Source organism: Aethalodelphis obliquidens, unplaced genomic scaffold (assembly GCF_003676395.1).
Source record: "Aethalodelphis obliquidens isolate GAN/ISIS:26980383/991018 unplaced genomic scaffold, ASM367639v1 scaffold62, whole genome shotgun sequence".
Taxonomy (NCBI): domain Eukaryota; kingdom Metazoa; phylum Chordata; class Mammalia; order Artiodactyla; family Delphinidae; genus Aethalodelphis; species Aethalodelphis obliquidens.
This window is the reverse complement of record NW_020838006.1, coordinates 9,375,079-9,399,319: the sequence shown is the minus strand read 5'-3', so window position 1 is coordinate 9,399,319 and position 24,241 is coordinate 9,375,079. Positions and strand designations below refer to the sequence as shown.

General features: G+C 45.5%; 1 protein-coding gene across 1 annotated transcript in view; it reads right to left on the bottom strand.

Moving 5' to 3' along the window:
* SLC22A14 (solute carrier family 22 member 14) overlaps positions 1 to 24,241 on the bottom strand; it is a 32,666-nt gene that overhangs the window by 5,447 nt on the left and 2,978 nt on the right. The window contains exons 2-9 of the mRNA XM_027088379.1: positions 22,128 to 22,323; positions 12,400 to 12,912; positions 11,581 to 11,684; positions 11,208 to 11,362; positions 10,157 to 10,324; positions 1,764 to 1,885; positions 1,397 to 1,494; positions 930 to 1,144 (exon numbers count right to left, since the gene is read on the bottom strand). Coding sequence (XP_026944180.1) covers positions 930 to 1,144; positions 1,397 to 1,494; positions 1,764 to 1,885; positions 10,157 to 10,324; positions 11,208 to 11,362; positions 11,581 to 11,684; positions 12,400 to 12,912; positions 22,128 to 22,160 — 1,408 coding nt within the window. The 5' untranslated portion in view covers positions 22,161 to 22,323. The remainder of the gene's footprint in view (positions 1 to 929; positions 1,145 to 1,396; positions 1,495 to 1,763; positions 1,886 to 10,156; positions 10,325 to 11,207; positions 11,363 to 11,580; positions 11,685 to 12,399; positions 12,913 to 22,127; positions 22,324 to 24,241) is intronic.

Here is a 24,241-nt window from a genome sequence, read left to right as displayed (position 1 = left end):
TAACTACTGGGCCGGCAGGATATTCCCAACACTGACATTTTTTTTTTTTTTTCTTTGCGGTACGCGGGCCTCTCACCGCTGCGGCCTCCCCCACTGCGGAGCACAGGCTCCGGACGCGCAGGCTCAGCGGCCATGGCTCACGGGCCCAGCCACTCCGCAGCATGTGGGATCTTCCCAGACCGGGGCACGAACCCGTGTCCCCTGCATCGGCAGGCGGACTCTCAACCACTATGCCACCAGGGAAGCCCCCAACACTGACATCTTGATGTCCACATCCTCAGCCCCGCCACACTCTTCTAGCCTTGTGACCTGGAGCATATGCATTGTCTTAAGGTTCTTTGAAATTCTGAAAATATTGCCAGCCCACCCTCCCATTTCCTTCCCTAGTTCTGAGTTGACAGGGCGCAGGGCACTGTGCCCGCCCTGGGAAGGAGTGGCCTCCATGCAAGAATTGTTCCTGAGAGTTTGGCCCAATGTTACGCTCAATCTTCAGTGGGCAAGTGATTTTTTCCTGGTGAGACTACAGATGAGACAGGGCAGGGGTAGCAGTTGAAGGACTACTTTTGCTGCATCTGTTCACATTTAATTATTGACAGGAGTTGGAATCAGGCAGAAGACGGCTGCCCACTCTCCTGCACAAGGACGATTCCTCTGGACAGCACGTCCTCCCTTCCCAGGTCTCTGGGAGCTGCACGTGCCCTGTTTGGGATACCCCCTCCCCTCCGAGAGGGCAGTGCTCTAGAGAATGGCCCCTGCTCAGGACGTGCAGGGGCCTCTGTAGGGCAGGTGGGGTCTGGATGCATGAGGCTAACTGCCAAGGTGTTTTGTTGGCTGGATAGGGGCAGGAGGCAGGAGGGAGGGGTTTGAGGAAGCCGGAAGGCCGGGGGTGGCATCAGGGAGGTGAAGTGGGAGGTTAGGGGAAGCTGTACCTGAGGGGAGCAGAAGGCTAAGGAAGCACATGAGGGCACCTTGGAAGAAAGTCAAAATCAGGCTTCGCTTCCTCTTCAACTGCTCAAGGAGAAAGATGCAGCACAGCCGGGCGGGCACCTCCATCATGCCAGGAATCACTTGTGTGAAGTGGATGTTCACTCCCAATTCCCTCATCCTGAGACTCAGCATATAATAGTTGCAACCGATAGCAAGCCTAGAATTCATTGCCAGAAGAGAGACACTTAGAGAAAAAGACACACACAGAAAGCCGGGGCCAGGAATAAAGACAGAGGCAGAGGAGAGCACAGCAGGGTGGCAGTGGAGGACAGAAATGAGCACAGAGATCTGGGCTCTGCAGGCTGCACCAGGGTCCTCAGGCCATGCTCTCCCTGCAGCCTGCCCACGCCCATCGTCTCCCTGTACCCCTGGCCTGCAAGGCTGTTTGCAGTCCCTGCTGGGTACTCACCACATGCTGCACATCACCAAGGTCACCTTGCGGAGGTGCCTGTTGCTATAGAAGTCCAGGATAGAGGCCGTAGTCACCTTCTTTCCAGGCAGCTGCAGCTACAGGACAAGCAGGACCAGCCAGAGGCAGGGCCGAGACCCCAGCTTGCTCCTTCCCCCAACAGGACTCACGAGGCCCCCCTGCCCCCCACAGGGCCAGCCTGGCCTCTGTCTTTCCCCTGGCAGGGCTGATTTTGCTGTCACCATGCTCCTCAAGCAGTGGGCTGGGGACCCCCTTTGGGCCGAGGTCCCACCTGAAAGGATGAGGAGGGAAGAGGCCCTTGCATAGCTCCCTGCCCTGGTCCCACCTTAGGCCTGAAGCTTCTTACCTTATCCAGCAGACTTACAGGAATGGTCTTCTTGTTCACACCAGCTGCATAGCACAGCACCTGCTTGGCCTCTTTCAGCTTCCCTTTCAGCATCAGCCACCGTGGGGACTCTGGGAGAATCCTCCATGGCCCGCCCCTCTCTTACCCATCACTCCAAGATGCCCCGCAGATCCAAGGTGGCACCATCCCAGCCTCAGCGGTGGCCATCCTGCTCCAGCATGAGGTGACTCAGATGTTGGAGGCCCTGAAGGCGACCATCAACCTTGGCCTCCCTCGCCCACCCCCGGCAGTCAGCCCGTCCCCTGCCCAAGCCATACACAGTACCCACTGCTGCTCAGTGACACCCTGCCCACTGGCTGCCTCTGCACTACAGCTTCCTTTCCTCAGAGCCACCTCTAAGAGCTGTTTTCTATCTTGGGGGTTGTCCCCACCTGCCAGGCATACTGTCCTCCCCGTCTACACCCTCTAATAGAGCCTCGTTCTTGTAGTTGGGGAATTCTCCTGTTTCCTCTCCATCTCCTAATAGCCTGGAGAGTATGGGGGCAGGAGCCCAGGTTTGACCCCAGGGCCCAGCCCCTGCCTCGGTGAGTGGTCTCCACTCTGGCCCATCTCCTCCCCGCCACATCTCCCATTGCCTTTGACCTCAAAAGGCAGGCCCCTGGTTCTTCCCGATGCTACCAGGTTGAAGAATCCACACAGATTAACATTTAAAGCACTTAAGTGCACTTATCTTATCAGTTTGTTAATCGCCCCAAGCCCCGACCTAGTATGATTATTCCCATTTTATTCTCAGTCTCTGGGAGTAAGGGCTTGCCCAAGGTCACAGAGTCAGAGCTAGTATGAACCTGATAAGGCACTCTTGACAAAACTATGCCATCAGCCCCTGCCGTGTTCTTGCAACTGTCCCTCCTCCCACCCCAGCCTGGACTCTGTGGCTGGTCACTGTACACACACACCCAGAACTCTAGAGACAATGTCATCCCCTCTACCTGCCCCTGCTCCTATTCCCCCCAGACCCAGGGCCAGCAACCAGTGACCCTGTTATCCTTCTCCACTCTAAGGCTGCAAAACTGTCCTCAAGAAAGTCACCAAGGGTCTTCCCTGGTGGCACAGTGGTTAAGAATCTGCCTGCCAATGCAGGGGACACAGGTTCGAGCCCTGGTCCAGGAAGATCCCACATGCCGCGGAGCAGCGAAGCCTGTGCACCACAACTACTGAGCTTGTGCTCTAGAGCCTGTGCGCCGCAGCTACTGAAGCCCACGCTTTCTAGGGCCTGCGTGCCACAACTACTGAGTCCGCGTGCTGCAACTACTGAGGCCCGCCCTAGAGCCTGTGCTCTGCAACAAGAGAAGCCACCACAATGAGAAGCCCACGCACCGCAACAAAGAGTAGCCCCCGCTCGCCGCAACTAGAGAAAGCCTACATGCAGCAATGAAGACCCAAATGCAGCCAAAAAACCAAACCAAACAAACAAACAAAACTCTGTCTCTGAAATTCAATTTGGCACTGGTGCACAGAGGCCGAGTTTTTGGCATCAAGGCTGAGGAAGAAGAGAGGCATCAATAGCAAGGACAAGGCTGAGGGTAAATAGGGGAACTGAGCAGAAGTCCCATGATGATAACAAGGATACCAAGCCTCCAGCCCCACTGGGGAGCAGAGCAGCCTGAGCCAGGCAACTCACTGGCTTTGGGATCCCTCAGGGAAAAGGTACCTGACATTTGATCATCCAGTAGTAGTGGTTCTCAAAGTGTGATCAGTGGATCAACCACATCAGCATCATCTGGGAACTCGCTGGAAATGCAGGTCTTCAGGCCCCATCCCAGTCCTACTGAGCCAGAAACTCTGGGAGCGGGGCCCTATCCTCAATGTTTTAACAAGTCCCCAGGTGATTCTGATGCTCCAATCAATTTGCAATCTATTGCCCTAAAGGATTACCAGTCAACGAGCTCCTGCGCAGTTTCCCCCATTAGCTTCTTAGTGACTTACTCTTAAATAAGAAAGGATGGGGGCTTCCCTGGTGGCACAGTGGTTGAGAGTCCGCCTGCCGATGCAGGGGACACGGGTTTGTGCCATGGTCCGGGAAGATCCCACATGCCGCGGAGCGGCTGGGCCCGTGAGCCATGGCCACTGAGCCTGCACGTCCGGAGCCTGTGCTCCGCAACAGGAGAGGCCACAACAGTAAGAGGCCCACGTTCCGCAAAAAAAAAAAAAAAGAAAAAAGAAAGGATGATCCAAGGTCACCAAATAGTAAACAAAACCTCTCCAATTAAAAAGGGCCCAAAATAAGTCAAAAAAAAATGGACCCCAGAGGACACAGATAATGTAGGGGACAGGAGAGAAAAAAGAAAACTCTAACTTGTAACCTCAAAACCACTTGAGGACTTCCCTGGCAGTCCAGTGGTTAAGACACTGCATTTCCAATGCAGGGGCCACGGGTTTGATCCCTGCTTGGGAAATTAAGAGTCCACATGTCATGCACGGCGTGGCCAAAAAAAAAAAAACAAACCGTTTGAGAATGTTTCGCAGTTTTCTTTTCTTTTTTTTTTTTTTTTTTTTTTAACATCTTTATTGGAGTATAATTGCTTTACAATGGTATGTTAGTTTCAGCTTCACAACAAAATGAATCAGTTATATATATACATATATTCCCATATCTCTTCCCGCTTGCGTCTCCCTCCCTCCCACCCTCCCTATCCCACCCCTCCAGGCGGTCACAAAGCACCGAGCTGATCTCCCTGTGCTATGCGGCTGCTTCCCACTAGCTATCTACCTTATGTTTGGTAGTGTATATATGTCCATGCCTCTTTATCGCTTTGTCACCGTTTACACTTCCCCCTCCCCATAGCCTCAAGTCCATTCTCTAGTAAGTCTGTGTCTTTATTCCTGTTTCACCCCTAGGTTTTTCATGACATTTTTTTTTAAAATTCCATATATATGTGTTAGCATACGGTATTTGTCTCTCTCTTTCTGACTTACTTCACTCTGTATGACAGACTCTAGGTCTATCCACCTCATTACAAATAGCTCAATTTCGTCTCTTTTTATGGCTGAGTAATATTCCATTGTATATATGTGCCACATCTTCTTTATCCATTCATCCGATGATGGACACTTAGGTTGTTTCCATCTCTGGGCTATTGTAAATAGAGCTGCAATGAACATTTTGGTACATGACTCTTTTTGAATTATGGTTTTCTCAGGGTATATGCCCAGTAGTGGGATTGCTGGGTCATATGGTAGTTCTATTTGTAGCTTTTTAAGGAACCTCCATACTGTTCTCCACAGTGGCTGTATCAATTTACATTCCCACCAACAGTGTAAGAGGGTTCCCTTTTCTCCACACCCTCTCCAGCATTTATTGTTTCTAGATTTTTTGATGATAGCCATTCTGACTGGTGTGAGATGATATCTCATTGTAGTTTTGATTTGCATTTCTCTCATGATTAGTGATGTTGAGCATTCTCTCATGTGTTTGTTGGCACTCTGTATATCTTCTTTGGAGAAATGTCTATTTAGGTCTTCTGCCCATTTTTGGATTGGGTTGTTTGTTTTTTTGTTATTAAGCTGCATGAGCTGCTTATAAATTTTGGAGATCAATCCTTTGTCAGTTGCTTCATTTGCAAATATTTTCTCCCATTCTGAGGGTTGTCTTTTGGTCTTCTTTATGGTTTCCTTTGCTGCGCAAAAGCTTTTAAGTTTCATTAGGTCCCATTTGTTTACTCTTGTTTTTATTTCCATTACTCTAGGAGGTGGGTCAGAAAGAATCTTGCTGTGATTTATGTCATAGAGTGTTCTGCCTATGTTTTCCTCTAAGAGTTTGATAGTTTCTGGCCTTACATTTAGGTCTTTAATCCATTTTGAGCTTATTTTTGTGTATGGTGTTAGGGAGTGATCTAACTTCATACTTTTACATGTAGCTGTCCAGTTTTCCCAGCACCACTTATTGAATAGGCTGTCCTTTCTCCACGGTACATTTCTGCCTCCTTTGTCAAAGATAAGGTGACCATATGTGCGTGGGTTTACCTCTGGGCTTTCTATCCTGTTCCATTGATCTATCTTTCTGTTTTTGTGCCAGTACCATACCGTTTTGATAACTGTAGCTTTGTAGTATAGTCTGAAGTCTGGGAGCCTGATTCCTCCAGTTCCTTCTTTCGTTCTCAAGATTGCTTTGGCTATTCGGGGTCTTTTGTGTTTCCATACAAATTGCAAAATTTTTTGTTCTAGTTCTGTGAAAAATGCCAGTGGTAGTTTGATAGGGATTGCATTGAATCTATAGATTGCTTTCGGTAGTAGAGTCATTTTCACAATGTTGATTCTTCCAGTCCAAGAACATGGTATATCTCTCCACCTATTTGTATCATCTTTAATTTCTTTCATCAGTGTCTTATAATTTTCTGCATACAGATCTTTTGTCTCCTTAGGTAGGTTTATTCCTAGATATTTTATTCTTTTTGTTGCAATGGTAAATGGGAGTGTTTTCTTGATTTCACTTTCAGATTTTTCATCATTAGTATATAGGAATGCCAGAGATTTCTGTGCATTAATTTTGTATCCTGCCACTTTACCAAATTCATTGATTAGCTCTAGTAGTTTTCTGGTAGCATCTTTAGGGTTCTCTATGTATAGGATCATGTCATCTGCAAACAGTGACAGCTTTACTTCTTCTTTTCCGATTTGGATTCCTTTTATTTCCTTTTCTTCTCTGACTGCTGTGGCTAAAACTTCCAAAACTATGTTGAATAAGAGTGGTGAGAGTGGGCAACCTTGTCTTGTTCCTGATCTTAGTGGAAATGCTTTCAGTTTTTCACCATTGAGGATGATGTTGGCTGTGGGTTTGTCATATATGGCCTTTATTATGTTGAGGAAAGTTCCCTCTATGCCTACTTACTGCAGGGTTTTTATCATAAATGGGTGTTGAATTTTGTCAAAAGCTTTCTCTGCATCAATTGAGATGATCATATGGTTTTTCTCCTTCAATTTGTTAATATGGTGTATCACGTTGATTGATTTGTGTATATTGAAGAATCCTTGCATTCCTGGAATAAACCCCACTTGATCATGGTGATCATGATCTGTTTAATGTGCTGTTGAATTCTGTTTGCTAGTATTTTGTTGTGGATTTTTGCATCTATGTTCATCAGTGATTTTGATCCCTGCTTGGGAAATTAAGAGTCCACATGTCATGCACGGCGTGGCCAAAAAAAAAAAACAAACCGTTTGAGAATGTTTCGCAGTTTTATTTTCATAAAACAAATTCCAGGGTTTCCCTGGTAGCTCAGCGGTTAAGAATCCGCCTGCCAATGCAGGGCACACGGGTTCGAGCCCTGGTCCAGGAAGATCCCACATGCTGCGGAGCAGCTAAGCCTGTGCGCCACAACTACTGAACCTGCGCTCTGGAGCCCGAGAGCCACAACTACTGAGCCCACGTGCCACAACTACTGAAGCCTGTGCGTGTACAGCCTGTGCTCTGCAACAAGAGAAGCCACCGCAATGAGAAGCCTGCGCACCGCAACGAAGAGTAGCCCCCGCTCGCCGCAACTAGAGAAAGCCCGCGCGCAGCAACGAAGACCCAACACAGCCAAAAAATAAATAAAATTTTAAAAAAAATCCAAATGCTATCACGAAAAAAACGAGGGCCTTTTTTGCCTGGAATTTCAGCTAAGTCCCAAAGCTAGTAAGAATGGCTGATAACCTCACCTTCTAAAGAGAGGTTTTACCACATTCAGGACAGGACTTATTAAAGAAATAATAATAATACAAAACAGCCCAGCAGCCAGCTCCCTTGGCCACCTAGAAAGGCTGGAAATTTCCTGTTCATGGAAGTGAGAGGGTCTTGAATCTCTTCCCCTCCCTACATTGCTCACCAAGTCAAGCCTGGTGAAGGGCACTGCCTTAGAGAAAGGGAGTCTGTCCTTCCATTCTCTGGCTGGAGCTTCCTGATTCAGAAACTTGTGGGCTTGCCCTGGTACCTGTACTCTAGACAGAAGAGTTTCTGGTAGAGTCCTTGTGTGTCTCCTGAATTTGGAAGACTTACACAAACCCAGAGACTGGGGTCCCTTCTTCCTCTGGGTATGGTCAGGCAGGAGGTTGGTGTGAGCAGCCCACAGTGGCAGCCTGCGGGGTGGGGGCCAATGAGTTTTTAGCCAAGTGGACCGTGATGTCTTGAAGGCACCCCATGTGCTCGGGAGAGAAGACCTCTGCAGAAAGAGGCTATGGGGTGAACTGCTAGGGCCAGGAGCTGGAGGAAGTCACAACGACAGTGCCTGGAGCATTTGGAAATGCCAACACTCTGAAGACCCCCAGATGGGCTCCTGGGGCATTTGAACATCTGCCCTACGGAGGACACTGACCATTGATGACACATCTTTTGTCGTTTTTCTCTGATGCTGGGAACCTGGAATATCAGAGCAGGGAGACAGAGGAGGAAAGCAAAGGTCAGAACAGACTAGGTTGAGCTACCTAGCCACCAGGGAGAAGGTGTGAACTGGATATAAGACCAAGTTTTAAATGGGGACATGACTGGATTTTTTAATGACTGCCAGTGATGCTTAATGATCAAAATGAGACTTTTTCTTACAACCAAGAATGATGGGAAAGAGACACAACCTGCCCAAGATATTGTCAAGTGTCAGGCGAAGGACAGCTGACAGGACATGTCTGCAGGTAGTGGTTGAAGAAAAATGGTGCCCCATTCAATAAGCTGTCTACTCATAGAATGTAGAACTATGTAGACATCGGCTGGAAGAAAGCCCTAAGGGAGATCAGTGTGATGGCTTCTGGGAAAGGATCTGAGGGCTGAGGGGAGCTGAAATTGTTGACTTGTTTTCCATCACAAACCTTTTGATACTACTTAATTTTTAACCATATGCATCAATTGCATTAATAACATTTTAAAAATGTTTTAAGATCAAGTCATGAGGGGGTGGTGGTGGGATGAATTGGGAGATTGGGACTGACATAGATACACAAATATGTATAAAATAGTACTTCACTTTGCTGTGCAGTAGAAACTAACACAACATTGTAAAACAACTATACCTCCCCCCTCACCAAAAAAAAAAAATAGATCAAGTCATGCAACCCTCTTTCCCAGCTACATGCCATGCTACCTGGCATCAACTGGGTCCAGGTCCTCACACTCATTAGGGGTATCTCAACGACTATTAAAGCTGGTCTCCAGCTTCTGCACAATTTGGAAGGTCTCCAAGCCACCTATGTGCCCTCACTTTTAACTGGTAACCCCAATTCTTACAATCCATACTGTGTACAATGCAGTGGTTAAAATGCAGGGGCTTTGGAGCCAGAGAGGCTGAGTCAAATCCCAGGTCTCCCACTTTTTAGCTGTGTGACCTTGGGCAAGTTATTCTGACCCTCTGAAGCCTCTTCCCTGACCCCTCCCTCCAGCCTCTGGGACAGGAGACTCACACCCATCTTGTAAAGATAACATGTGATCATGTCAAGATTCAGTATGATCATTTCTTCACCCAGAACTGCCTAACCCTTAACAAGGTGATTTCAGCTTGCTCCCTCTCACCTCCCTATCTGCCTTCTCTTCTGTTCCTCTCCTTTTTCTTTTGCGGTATGCGGGCCTCTCACTGTTGTGGCCTCTCCCGTTGCGGAGCACAGGCTCCGGACGCGCAGGCTCAGCAGCCATGGCTCACGGGCCCAGCCGCTCCGCGGCATGTGGGATCTTCCCGGACCGGGGCACGAACCCATGTCCCCGCATCGGCAGGCGGACTCTCAACCACTGCGCCACCAGGGAAGCCCCGTTCCTCTCCTTTTGCCACCTGCCCATAGTAAGCAGCGCCATCTTGCTCTTGTGCCCAGTCCCTCCTCATTACTCCTCCAAGTTTGCTCCATCAGTTGTCCCTTCATAGCTTCCGTCTTTCAGGTCTGTGACTCCCCTACCATTAAAAACATCAGAGACCCTTCCCTGACTCTGCCTTAGCTGCCCACAGACGTCCTCACTTTCCCCCTGCCTGCCTCAGTCCAACACTGGGAAAGTGTCACCTCCTGGATGGATATATTTTTCAGTTCCTCCTCGCTCCTCAACCTCCTGCCGCTCTGCGGAAGCCATGTCAAGGTCACTAAGGCCAACAGACCCTTCTCCAGCCTCACCTTTCTTGCCTTCAACCCTGACCATTCCCTTGTCCTTGAACTCTTGCCTTTCAAAACCTTTCCTTCTGGTTTTCTGCCCACCTCTCTGACATCTCTTTGAGGATCTCCTCTGATGGGGTTAATGCTGGGGTTCCAGAGGCTCTGCCCTTGGCTCCCCATACACTTTCTCCCAGGGAAAATCCCACCCACTCCAGCCCTTCAAGGACCCTCCACACCCCTCAATCTCCAGCCCAACAGACCCATCCCTGTGCATGCCCTGTATTCGTTTGCTCATCAGATATAAGAGATGAGGGGGAACACAGGTGCCCCACTCACCAGAAACAGCAGCCGCCAGTGGGGAAGGCTGTAGGCAAGTCCCGTCAGGAATATGACCCCCATAGCGAAAAAGCAGTGTCCCAGGACGATGGCGTGGGCCCAGCGCATGCCCACTAGCCACTCAGTGACTGTGCAGAAGCCAGGAGGACAAAATCATAATCAGCTCAAGGTACCCAGGGCTGCCCCTGCCCCCAGCCTTCTGAGATGCCCCAGCCCTGCTCAGGGACTGGGTTTCTTCTGCCTGCTCAGGATCCGGGTCCAGAGACAGGCAGAGTGCCTCTGCGTCCCCAGGGCACACTTGCCTGGGCTCCAAACCACAGACATAGCCTCCAGTCTGTCATCAACTTGGCTGTTCCCTTGGAACACCTCCCCCTGACCACACGCCTGTCATTGAGAAGCTCTGGCCCTGGGTACAGCACCTCACATGTGGCCTGACACAGGCAAGGCGAGACATCACTGTCCTTGTCTTGGTTCTTAGTGTATCAGTGCTTTGGCCACCTAGACCCCGGCTTTTGTGGAGGACCCAGTTCCCTCTGGCTGGGCTCTGAAAATTTCCCAATGAGGAACGACGGGAGCAGGGTTCCCCAGCAGGTTCCTGTGAGACTGAATAAATGTACGGGCACTTGGGAATTTTGCATCACACAGGCCTGGGGTGGAATCCCAGTTCCTTCACTGAACTGCCCTGTGACCCTGAGTAAGTTGGTTAACTTCCTGAGGCTCTAGTATCTTCCTGAGCTAAAGGAATAATAGATTAGTGCTACCGAACAGACAGCTGCCAGGATGAAAGGAGGCAATACATATAGAGGGCTTAGCAGCTACCTGGCCCGGGGGGGGAAGCAAGGGGTATGAAGGTGGGATGTGTCGGGTACCAGGGTGATGACAGTGCAAGGGCAGTGTGGGCACAGATTCTCTGCCATCTCTAGGCCTCCACAGCCTGCCTGCCTAGGCCACAACTCCCCCTGTCCTGCAGGCTCCCAGTAGGTACACGCGTGCCCCGCCCCCCCACCTCACTTAAAGACGCGCTGCTGATGGCGTAGCCCACCGCAGCTTGGGACACGCCAAAGCGGAAGAACAGATATTGGTGAAAGCTGTTGACAAAGGCTGTCCCGAAGCCGAAGATGATCAGTCCCAGCAGCGACAGCAGGATGACTGGGTGGCGGCCCAGCCTGCGCGCGTGGAAGGGAGGGGAGACTGCGCCAAGCGCATGGACCTATGTGGCTGGCCCCAGCCCGCTCCCAGCACCAAGACCAGGCCCCGAGCCGTACACTCGCCTCCGGAGGGCCCCTACCCTTGCCTCCCCTAAATTGAGACCCTTCAGCTTTGAATGGCCACAAGGAGGAGGCAGGGGTGTCCCGGGGACCAGAGGGAACTCTGGAAGACTTACTTGTCAGTTATGAACCCGAGGAGGAAAGACCCTGTCAAGAGTCCCACCAAGTACATGTTCTGCCTGATTTCCGGGTTCGGTTCCTTGCCACACACCAAGTCAAACTGGGGGTTATATGCAGGGATTGGCCACAGGCCTCCATCCAGGGCCTTCTAGGTTGAGACGGAGCCTCCACCCAGGGTGGGCCTTTAGGCAGAAGGGGCCTGGGACAGGCGCAGGTAACTGTGTGCAGCATGCCTCAGCTCTGTTACCTCTGCAGCCCATCCTGCATCTGGCAGACTCTAGGAGTTAGGCCTGGAGAGAGGGACCAGAGACACAGGCCAAGAAGGGGGCTGGGTGAAGAGGTAACCGAGCAAAGGCCAGAATCACCCAAGACCCTTTTCCAAGTACAGATGCTAGGCCTCACCCTAGAGAATCAAACTGGGCAGGTCTGTGCTGTGAAGGGCCCAGGTAGCAGCTTAGGCTGAGAAACTCCATAAGAGGTACCAGATCAAAGATGCTTCTTTCCCCAGTTCCCTAATTTCTGTGATTTCAGAGGGCAGAGCCACAACTACAGAAGCAATTCCCTGGGCAGGTGGCAAACCCTGCCACCTGACATCTGCCCCTAGTCCCCAATCTACTCTAGCTTCCTGGCTAAGACCTGTAAGACCAGGGCTGCGCAGCAGGAATCCTGTTTCTGCCTTGGCCCTGCCTCTGTGGGTTGACCGTGGGCCAATTGCTTCCCCTCCCTGAGTCTCAGTTTCCCCACCTGTTCAGTGAGGGTGAGGGCAAATCTCTGGGGTCCTGGGTTAGCTACAGACAACTCAGGACAAGGCATACCTCATTGATCAGTGATCGCTTCTTGACCTCAGGATAGATCCACCCATCTTGACATGAGTCTCTGCGGTTGAGCCCAAAATGGATGATAGAATCCAGATCCCAGTCCACAGGCAAGTACGTGAGGCAAGTCAGGAAACTGCCATTGGGTGCTTGGGGCAGGGTCAGATTCAGCTGCTCAGACTCCGTCAGGTTGGGGCCCACTGCCAGTATCCAGCTGGTGTTGCAATAGGGCTTCTGTGGTGTGAAAACGAAGATGTCAGCAAACAAGAAGGTAGACAGGATGTTGGGAATGAAGGTGAGGGCCACCAGCCTCCGCTGGAATGTGCCAAACTCCCCTACTGCATCCATGATGGTGGCAAACTTATCATCTTGCTTGGCTTCTATGGCCCTCAATCTGCGTAACAGCATGTCCAGAGAACAGGAACGGGGGCTTTCTGCTGCCTCATGTTGGTGGAAGCTCCTGAGATGATGCTGGGATTTGAACTCTACCTTGAAGTTGTTTTCCTTTGCCATCTGTTCAAAGAGAGGATGCAGCTCAGTCTTCACTGACACCACTTTTCAGATATCATAGACCAGCGTGGGAGGCACTGGCCAGAAACTGGCTTGAAACAGTTTGGATCCCAACCTTGATGTTCTCTGTACTTCCCTCCTTTGCTTCTGAAATTTCTTAATTTGGCCCCCATTGGCCCACCCGTCCCTGATGTGTATAGAGCACTTAAGATTTTTTAATGTTTTAGAAAATGCTCTGCTTCTGTTATCATGAATGACTAAGTTCTGAGGAGCTCTCCTGCAACTTGCCCACAATGGAAACTTTGTTTACACACACACTGAGGCACCACCAGTCTTGCAAAAGGTAGGAGAGGCCTCCAGGGACCATTCCTTAAAAAAAACAAAACAGGAACTTCCCTGGTGGCGTAGTGGTTAAGAATCTGCCTGCCAATGCAGGGGACACAGGTTCGAGCCCTGGTCTGGGAAGATCCCACATGCCGCGAAACAGCTAAGCCCGTGCGCCACAACTACTGAGCCTGTACTCTAGAGCCGCGAGCCACAACCACTGAAGCCCGTGCGCCTAGAGCCCGTGCTCTGCAACAAGAGAAGCCACTGCAGTGAGAAGCCCGCGCACCGCAATGAAGAGTAGCCCCTTCTCGCTGCAACTAGATAAAGCCTGCGTGCAGCAACGAAGACCCAATGCAGCCAAAAATATATAAATTAATTAAAAAAACAACACACACACACACAAATCTGGCTCTGAAGTGGTCATGAACTGAGGCCAAGGTGGGTGGCTGCAAGCCTTGATCACAGAGGTGAGAAGACAGGGCTGGTGCCATGGGGCACCAAAATGGTAGGGTGACAGACAGCAACAGAGAGCCAAGCTGGAAAGGCAGGCGGAGGGGAGGAGTGAGGTAGCAACACTGACTGTAAGGATATTACCTTGGAACAGCAGCAAAGTGGGGAACCTAAGCGGGGCTGAAGAGGTCCTGGGTTGGGGCACCCCTTGGCTACCAGCAAAAGCAGATGCAGGTCTTCTCTGAAGGAAACTTTCTCCAAACTAAGCTTGCAAGGCTCTCACAGATTAAGATCAAGCCAAGGGCTCAAAATAAATATTATCTAACCCATAAGAAGTTAAGTCAGTCTGAGAGTAAGAGATGGAAGTTATAATTACAGAAATGGACTTATAACCAGAGGCAAAAAGCAGACACCTTTGGAGGGAAGACACAACTTCTAAAAATGAAAACTATTGAATAACAAGTTGTTGAAATAAACACACTAAAGGGAAGGTTAAATAGATTCGACATAAAGATGAATTAGAAGATAGAAGATTTAACGTTCATCTAGTTGCAGGCCCAGTGGGAGAAAGAGAGAAGCGATATTTAAAGAGATAAGAGCAATCCCTTTTCTAAAATTTGAAACACATGAATCCTTAGAATCAGGAAACAGCGTATCCCAAGCAGGATAAATAAAAGAGAAACCCACTGTAACAAAGCTGCAGAACACCAGTGACAAAGAAAAGATTTTCAAAAACATCTAGAGAGAAGATAGATCATGGACAAATGAGCCGTGTCTACAGACTTCTGTTAAGAAACAAAAGTTGTGGACAACATATTTGGAGGAATTTTATCTTAAAACTGACCAAACCCATATTTGTAAGATAAAACACCTGAATCATTGAGGATCCAAGTTGTGATTTGAAGTCTATGACATTTTCATAAGGGTAAAATGTTACCACTACTTTAATTACTGTTACAAATAGCTTTATAATGTTGAAGACTCATTGTTTAACTCTAAGACTTTTTTTTTTTGCGGTACGCGGGCCTCTCACTGTTGTGGCCTCTCCCGTTGCAGAGCACAGGCTCCGGACGCGCAGGCTCAGCGGCCATGGTTCACGGGCCCAGCCGCTCCGCAGCATATGGGATCTTCCCGCACCGGGGCAGGAACCTGTGTCCCCTGCACCGGCAGGCGGACTCTCAACCACTGCGCCACCAGGGAAGCCCTAACTCTAAGACTTTTTCTTTTCTTTTCTTTTTTTTTAAAGAAATAACCAAAAGTTGTTAAGCAACAAGGAAACCAGAAGAGAGTGAAGAGTATCTTCAACATGTTGATAGGAAATAACAGCCAACCTAGAATTGCTTACTCAGCAAAATTATCTGTCAGAGTAAAATGAAGAGAGTTATAGTCAAAAATTGAGTTAGCAACAGATCTGATTTAATGGAACTTCTAAAAGTTAAGGAGGGGGATGTTCCAAATAAAATAAAATAAAATGTATATGAAAATGCAAAATCCTAAAATAATTCAGACAATTAAGAATGGTTTTGGTGGGAATTCCCTGGCAGTCTAGTGGTTAGGACTCTGAGCTTTCACTGCCAGGGGCCTGGGTTCAGTGCCTGGTTAGGGTACTAAGATCCCACAAGCCTCGCAGCATGGCAAAAAAAAAAAAAAAAAAAGTTTTGGAGCAGAAATATATGGTATAGTGAAAAAAAGAGTTCAGAAACTGGATAAAAGAGGAACTCATCAATAAATGGGTCTGGAACCATTGGGAAAAAAAAAAGAGGATAAAGAGGAGGAAAATTATGTCAAGACGACAAACTGATAGGCAGTGATGAGCAATCTAAATGGTAAACATGTAAGCAAATCCAAATATTGATTGCATTAAATAATAAAAGCTCTGTTCAACTGTGGAGTTAAAAAAAAAAAGATAAAATGGTGGGCAGCAATAACATATTTCACGATGGAGATGATGAGAGCCAAAGTATCTTAAAATCTTTCTATTGTTCAAGGTGTAGGAGAAAGACACCAAGATTTCAAAGTTACTTTTATCGTTTTTTTTGGCCACACCATGCTGCCTGGCTTGCGGGATTTTAGTTCCCTGACCAAGGATCAAACCCATGCTCCCTGCAGTGGAAGCACAAAGTCTTAACCACTGGACCACCAGGGAAGTCCTTCAAAGTTACATTTGCATGATAAAATTTTAAGGATAACCACTACAATAATATAGCTAGAAAACAGTAGTGGAAAAAGGTAGGCTAAAGGGAAAAACAAAAACAAGACCTCAATCGAAAAAGGGAAGAAAAGAAAAAACGAAACGTAGAAAAAGTGGATTTCAGTAATTGTGACTGGAAAAATGAATCAAAGTATATTGATTATCACTAGTTAAAAGAGATAGTTGGATTGAGCTTTTGAAAAGTCAAATTAATATGCTGTTTTTAAATAGGGTGGCCGGGACTTCCCTGGTGGTACAGTGGTTAAGACTCCGCACTCCCAATGCATGGGGCCCAGGTTCCATCCCTGGTCAGGGAACTAGAGCCTGCATGCTGCAACTAAAAGAGCCCGCATGCCACAACTAAGACCTGGCACAGCCAAATAAATAAATAAATATTTAAAAATAAATAAACAGGGTGGCCAGTATTTCCCAGAACATACCCAGTTTATGTCTTTTATGCCTGTGTAATTATTCATAGCGCCCCCTTTCCCTCTCACAAGTGTTTTGATTTTGATGACAACTTGGTCACTCTGTAAGAAGGCACACTTAAAGCATAGGGACATGAAAAGGCTGAGAGTTAAAGGATGGAAAAAGTTATATTAGGCAAAGAGTAATCAAAAGAAATCTGATTTAGCTATACTATTACCAAAACAAAACAAAAACCCACAAAGTATCATTAATAGAGAGATTCATTATCTAAAGACAAAATGTTCAGTACACCAAAAAATTAAATATATATGAACCTAATAAATGTCTTCAAATATATAAAATAATGAGTATAACTCATAGGAGAAGTTGATATCTCTAATACCATAATGAGAAATTTCAATGCACCTTTTCAAGGGGCCAAAATGTAAAAACTTAGCAAAGATAGATTATTTTAATAACACAATTAACAAGATTAAACTAATGACCATTTCTAAAATTCTGCATGTAACAACTAGAGAATACACATTTTTCTCAAGCTTACTCAGAGCATTTGTAAAACTTTATCATGCACTAGGCAATAAAGCAAGCCTCGACAGAAATTTTCTTTTTTTCTTTTTGGCCGCACTGCACGGCATATGGGATCTTAGTACTCCGACCAGGGATTGAACCCACACCGTGTGCATTGGAAGCAGGGAGTCTGAACCACTGCACCACCAGGGAAGTTCTCATGACAAATTTCAAAGAATAGGCATCATATAGACCTGTCTTCTGACTACAATGAGATTAAATTAGAAGTCACTAACAGCTTAATAATTTAAAATTCCATATGTTTTTCATACATGTGTAATACAGTTACATTCATTTATCACAGTCTGCATTCCACCCTGGGATCCCTCTATCTCTTAAATGATTTTTTTTTTATTTGTACATGGTAAGGTCCACTCTATGGGCTGTAAAGTCCTGTGGGTTTTGATGAATGCGTGGAGTCATGTATCCACCATTAGAGTATCAGACAGAAGTCTCACTGCCCTAAAAAATCTGTGCTCCACCTATTAAACCCTCCTCTCTCTTCTCAACCCCTGGCAACCACTGATCTTTTTACAGTATATCTTGCTTTTTCTGGAGTGTCATATACCTTTTTTTTTTTTTTTTTTTTGTAGTACGCGGGCCTCTCACTGTTGTGGCCTCTCCTGTTGCAGAGCACAGGCTCTGGATGTGCAGGCTCAGCGGCCACGGCTCACGGGCCCAGCCGCTCCGCGGCATGTGGGATCTTCCCGGACCGGGGCATGAACCCGTGTCCCCTGCATCGGCAGGCGGACTCTCAACCACTGCGCCACCAGGGAAGCCCGAAGTGTCATATACCTTTAATCATACACTATATAGCCTTTTCAGACAAGCTTCTTTCACTCAGCAGTATGCACTTAAGGCCATTCATATCTTTTCATGTCCTAATAGCTTGTTTTTCAAAAATCACAGAATAATATTTTTCAATATATCCACGTACTACAGTTTGTTTATCCATTCATCAATTATTGAAGGACATCCTGGTTGCTTCCAGTGTTTGGCAGCTGTGAATAAAGCTGCTATAAACATTTGCGTGCGGGTTTTTGTGTGGATACAGTTTTCAAATCAGTTGGGTAATACCTAGGAACACGAATGTTGAGTCATATGGTAAAACTATGTTTAGCTTTGTAAGAAACTGGAAACTGTCTTCCAAAGTGGCTATACCATTTTGCACTCCCACCAGCAATGAATGAGAATTCTTGTTGTTCTGCATCCTTGCCAACTTATTTGATTTTAGCCATAATAATAGATGAGCTCTTTTATTTAGTTTTTCATTCTTTTAAGTTGCACTTTCCTAATGACAAATAATGTTGAGCATCTTTTCATATGCTTATTTGTTATCTGTATATCTTCTTTGGTGAGTTATCTCTTCAGATCTTTTGCCTGTTTTTTAAAATTGGGATGTTTACCTTCTTACTGTTGAGTTTTGAGTTACTTGTATATTTTGGATACAAGTCTTTTATCAGCTATGTTTTGCAAATATTTTCTCCAGTCTCTGGCTTGCCCTTTTATTCTCTTAACAGCAACTTTTGCAGAGCAGAAGTTTTTTATTTTAGTAAAGTCCAATTTGGGACTTCCCTGGTGGTCCAGTGGTAAAGAATCTGCCTTACAATGCAGGGGACACGAGTTTGATCCCTGGTCAGGGGAACTAAGATCCCACATGCCGCGGGGCAACTAAGCCCGCGTGCCACAACTACTGAGCCTGCGTGCCGCAAACTACAGAGCCAACGCACGCTGGAGCCTGTGCACCACAACTAGAGATAGAAAACCTCCACACCACGGCTAGAGAGAAGACTGTGCACCACAACAAAAAGCCCACATGCCGCAACTAAGACCTGACGCAGCCAAAAATAAACAAAATAAATAAATCTTTTAAAAAAAAGTCCAATTTATCCATTTTTTTCTTTCATAGATTTTGCTTTTGGTGTCATATCTAAAAATTCATTGCCAAACCCAAGGTCACTTAGATTTTCTCCTATGTTGTCTTCTAGAAGTTTTATATAGTTTTGTGTTTTACATTTAGGTCTATGATCCATTTTGAGTTAATTTTTGTAAAGGGTGTAAGATCTGGGTTTACATTTTGTTTTTACATTAAATTTTTGCATATGGTCATCCAATTATTCCAGTACCATTGTTGAAAAGACTATCCTTTCTCCATTGAATTGCCTTTGCTTCTTTGCAGTTGACTATATTTATGTGGGTCTATTTCTGAACTTTCTATTTTGTTCCATGGTTCTATGTGTCTATCCTTTTGCCAATACCACACTATTTTGATTATGGAAGACTTTATAGGAAGTCTTAAAATCAGGTAGTGTGAAGCCTCCAACTTTGTTTTTCTTCACTACTGTGTTGGATATCCAGGTCTTCTGCGTTTCCATTTGAACTTTAGAATAAGTTTGTTGATATTTGCAAAACAGCTTGCCGTGCTTTTGATTGAGATTATATTCAATCTATAGGTCAGTTTGGGAAGCGTTGACGTCTTACCAACAATATTGAGTCTTTCAATCCATGAACATGGAATATACATATATTTTTTCTAAAGTTTATTAAGTTTTATAAATATATATTTTTAAGTTAATAAAACTTGCGACTATCTCAGAAGTCAAAGAAGAGATCATAATGAAAATTTTAAAATATTTATAAATGAGTGATAATATAAATGCTTATAAGTGAAAACTATAAAAACTTATACCACCCCTATCAAACCTATGGGTGGTATAAAAAGTGGTACTCTGTGGGAAATTTATAGTTTTACCTGCTTTATAAAAGAAAATCAGAAAGACTGAAAGTTAATAAACTAAATGCCCATCATAGGAAGTGAAAAAAAGAACAAAATAATATAAACCTAAATAAATAAAGAGATTATAAAGTTAAGACAGAAATAAAGGAAACAGGAAACAATAATAGCAAGATATGGAAACAACAATAAGTGTCCATCAACGGACGAATGAATGGAGAAAATGTGGTATATATTTATATATACAATGAAATACTATTTAGCCACAAGAAAAAACGGAAATCCTGCCATTTGTGACAATATGGATGGATCTTGGGAGCATTATGCTAGTGAACAGACAGAGAAGGACAAATACTGTATGGTATCACTTATATGTGGAATTTTTTTCTTTTTTAAGTCAAAACTAGTGGAAACAGAAAGTTTAAGTGGTTTCCAAGGGCTGCGGGTGGGGAGATAGGAAGAGGTTGGTAAAAGGGTAATTACTTTCAACTGTAAGAGGAATAAGGTCTGAGGATATAATGTAAAAACATGGTGACTATAGTTGATAACACTATATTGTATAATTGAAATTTGCTAAGACAGTAGAACATAAGTTTCTCACACACACACACACAAAAGATAAATATGTGAGGTGATAGATGTGTGAATTAACTAGATGAAGGGAGTCCTTTTGTAATATACATGTATATCAAAGAACCACAATGTACACTTTGAATATCTTACAATTTTGTATGTCAATTTCACATTTACCTTTGCTAAATTTTTTTAATGTTTCAAATGATCAATTTTATATTAGGTACATTTTACCACAATAAAAAATGTTTTAAAAATATGTGCAAGGGTATTCCCTGGAGGTCCAGTGGTTAGGGTTCGGCACTTTCACTGCTGTGGGCTGGGTTTCAATCCCTGGTCAGGGAACTAAGATCCCACAAGACACGCAGCAGGGCAAAAAAAAAAAAAAAAAAAAAAAAATAAGTGCAAGACCTGTGTGTAAAATAATTATAAAACTTACAGAAATATGTTAAAAAGAAAAATTAATGGAGAGATATCTAATAGTCATGAATAAAAGTTGTCCATTTTCCCCCATGTTGATCTGTAGATTCAGTACAAATCCAGTCAAAATCCAAAAGGTATTTTTTTGTGAAATTTGTCAAGATAACTCTAAAATTACTATGGAAGAACAAAGGGCATGAATACCTAAGACAATTCTGAAGAATAATAAGGAGGAATGATTTGTCCTGCCAAACATCAGAATCTATTATAAAGTTATATTCATTAAAGACAAGGTGGTCTCAGTGCAGGAGTAGCTGAATAGCCCAGAAATAGATTTATGCAAACAATTTTTTAAAATATTTATTTTATTTTATTTATTTTGGCTGCACCGGGTCTTAGTTGCAGCACATGGGATCTTCGTTGTGGTATGCGGGATCTTCAGTTGCGGCATGCAGGCTTCTTAGTTGTGGCATGCGGACTCTTAGTTGCGGCACGCATGAGGGATCTAGTTCCCCGACCAGGGCTCAAACCCGGACCCCCTGCACTGGGAGCATGGAGTCTTACCCACTGGACCACCAGGGAAGTCCCAAACAAATCTGGATATATGAGAGACAGACTTGCATGACAGGTCAGTAAATGGAAAAAAATTAACATTGGTTCCTGTCTCACACCATAAACAAAAATTTCAGCCCTATTAAGGACCTAAATTTAAAGAACAAAACTTTTATTGGAAAAAAAAAAATATATATATATATATTTTCCCCCGACCAGGGATTGAACCCATGTCCCCTGCATTGGAAGGTGGATTCTTTACCACTGGACCACCAGGGAAGTCCCTGTCCCAGCCTTTTTTCAATTTTATATTTGTATCTCTTATATACTTTTTATTTTATGTACAGTAAAATACACCCTTTGTTGTGTACAGTTCTGTGGGTTTTGACAAAGGTATAGAATAGTATATCTAGCACCAAAATCATGATGTGGAGGGGTTCCATTACCCCTAAAATCCCCTTGTGTTTCTCCTCCTTCTACCCCACAATCTCTTGCAATCACTGTTTCTATAGTTTTGCCTTTTACAAAAATGTCATTTAAATGGAATCAAACATTACTTAGCATCTAGGGTCTAGTTCCTTTTATTGGAATATATTTTTGACTTTACGTGAAAAATGATTTCTTTTTTCTTTTCACTTTAAGCGAAGTCTTTCTTTTCAAGGAACATTTTCTCATTCTCTGTTCTTGGCATACATTTTAAATTCTTACCAGTAGAACCAAAGCCTCCTGAAACCCTTACAGTGTCATCTAAAACTTGAACTTCCTCTATTTCTGGGTAAAAAAAATCTGTTCACAAATGAGCTGTGCAATTTTATCACACTTTTTACTTCAAACTTTGCCACAATTAAATAGTACAATACCAACATTTCCTCTACAATCTTCATCTATGACACCAGCTTCTACATCTATGAAATGTTTTGCAGCCAAGCTAGAACATGGAGCTACTCTCTCATAGCACCCAGAAGGAAGAGGTACCTGAATGTTGGTTTTCACAAGGGCTTTCTCCATAGGTGGTACTGTGCAATCACAGGCAGTGTACAGGTCAGAGCCTGCGGTGCATGTAGTCCCCTTGGTCTGGGCGGTGGTGTGCTCCGAGAGCTGGGCAAATTGGAGCGGTATGCCGCCCTCCTCTGCAAGCTGGGCCACCTTGCTGGGGGAGACGACTTGTTTCCTGAGAGCAGGGCATGGCAGGGCAGAATGTGAGCAAAAGAGGGAGCAGGGTGAACCAAAAAAGGATTTCTTAATCAGGACACAAAAGCTATGCTAGTCTATGCTAACCATAAAATAGGGCTTCCCTGGCGGCTCAGTGATTAAGAATCTGCCTGCCAATGCGAGGGACACGGGTTCGAGCCCTGGTCCGGGAAGATCCCACATGCCGCGGAGCAACTAAGCCCGTGTGCCACAACTACTGAACCTGCGCTCTAGAGCCCGAGAGCCACAACTACTGAAGCCCGCATGCCACAACTACTGAAGCCTGCGCGCCTAGAGCCCGTGCTCCACAACAAGAGAAGCCACTGCAATGAGAAGCCTGCTCACCACAACGAGGAGTAGCCCCCGCTCACCGCAACTAGAGAAAGCCCGCGCACAGCAACGAAGACCCAAAAAATAAATAAACAAATGAATTAAAAAATATTTTTTGATTATAAATTTGACTACTCAAAAATGAAAATCATAGAGTTAAAATAAACACAACTGGGAGAATATATTGAAAAACTTGTATTACTGGGGAGAAAAAGGATCAAGATGTAAAGAAGCCACAGATCAATAATAAAAAGACAATAGAAAAATGACAAAAGACGTGAATGGGCATTGCAAGAAGAGGAAATTTAAACAAACATACAAAGAGATGTTCAACCTCTTTAATAATGAGGGAAATGCAAATCAAGACCAGAATTTACACTCATTTGCTTAAGAAAACTTAAGAAATCTGACACTACCCAGTATCTATCTTTTACACATTTCTGGCAGGATTATTCATAGTTCCACTTTGGAAAACAATTTGGCATTGTCTTATAGAGCTGAATATCCCCACACATGATGACCCAGCAATTCTACTCCCAGTTACATACTCTGGGCAAACATTTGTACATATGATCCAAGAAGAGTACCAAAACATTCACGACAACACACCTCAAATGTGAAGGAAAAAAAAAAAAAAAAAAGAGCCCAAACGCTCCATCAGCAGAGGAATGGATAAACTGTGGTATATTTATCTAGTGGAATGCAATACAGCAATGAAAATGCATAAATTTCAGTTACATCTCTTAAGACTTGACCAGCCGTTGCTGGCTTTGAAGATACAAGGAACTGTGAGCTAAGGAACTGTGGGCAGCCTTTGGAGGCTGGAACAGGCAAGGAAATAAATTCCCCTACGACAGCTGATTTTAGCTTAGTGAGACCCATTTTGGCCTTCTGACCTGCAGGACTATAAGGTAATAAATCTGTGTTGCTTAAAGCCTTTAAGTTTGTGACAATATATTACAACAGCAACAGAAAACTAGTACAGTGTGCATGTGTATAAGTTTGGAGGGAGTGTCACAGGATAGAAGAGACTTCCCAGGCAGAGAGGGAGAGAGGGAGGGAAGGAAGAAGGGAGGGAGGGAGAGAGGGAAGGAGGGAAACTTTGCTTTGCTCAGAGAGATTTGGCTTTTGGGCCTGGAGCCAGCTTCCCGGGCAGGGTCCCCTTCAGTGTCCCCCACAGCATCACCTGAATACCCACAGGGGCCTGACAGTCTGCAAGGCCCTGGAGCACTTGTTCCCAAAGGTCCCCTGCCAGTTGGACAGGCCCCAGGCAATTGGTTCTCAATGTAAAAAGTGGAAACTAAGGCCTGGGACAGGAAGGTATAACCAGGAGCAGTCCCCCTTCTAAGGGCAGGAAATGGCCAGATGCCACACCTGAGAACTCACGCTTCCTAGGAGGACAGCCCGCTCCTTCTACAGACTCTCCACAGCCGAACAGGCCCTGTCCACATCTGCGCTGAGAATGCGGCCACACAGTTGCCAGGTGTCATCATAATTGCCACCCTCCACACCCTCCCAGTCCCTCCTCCCTGGAGACAGGACCACAAGCCAGGCCCAGCCAGACCCTT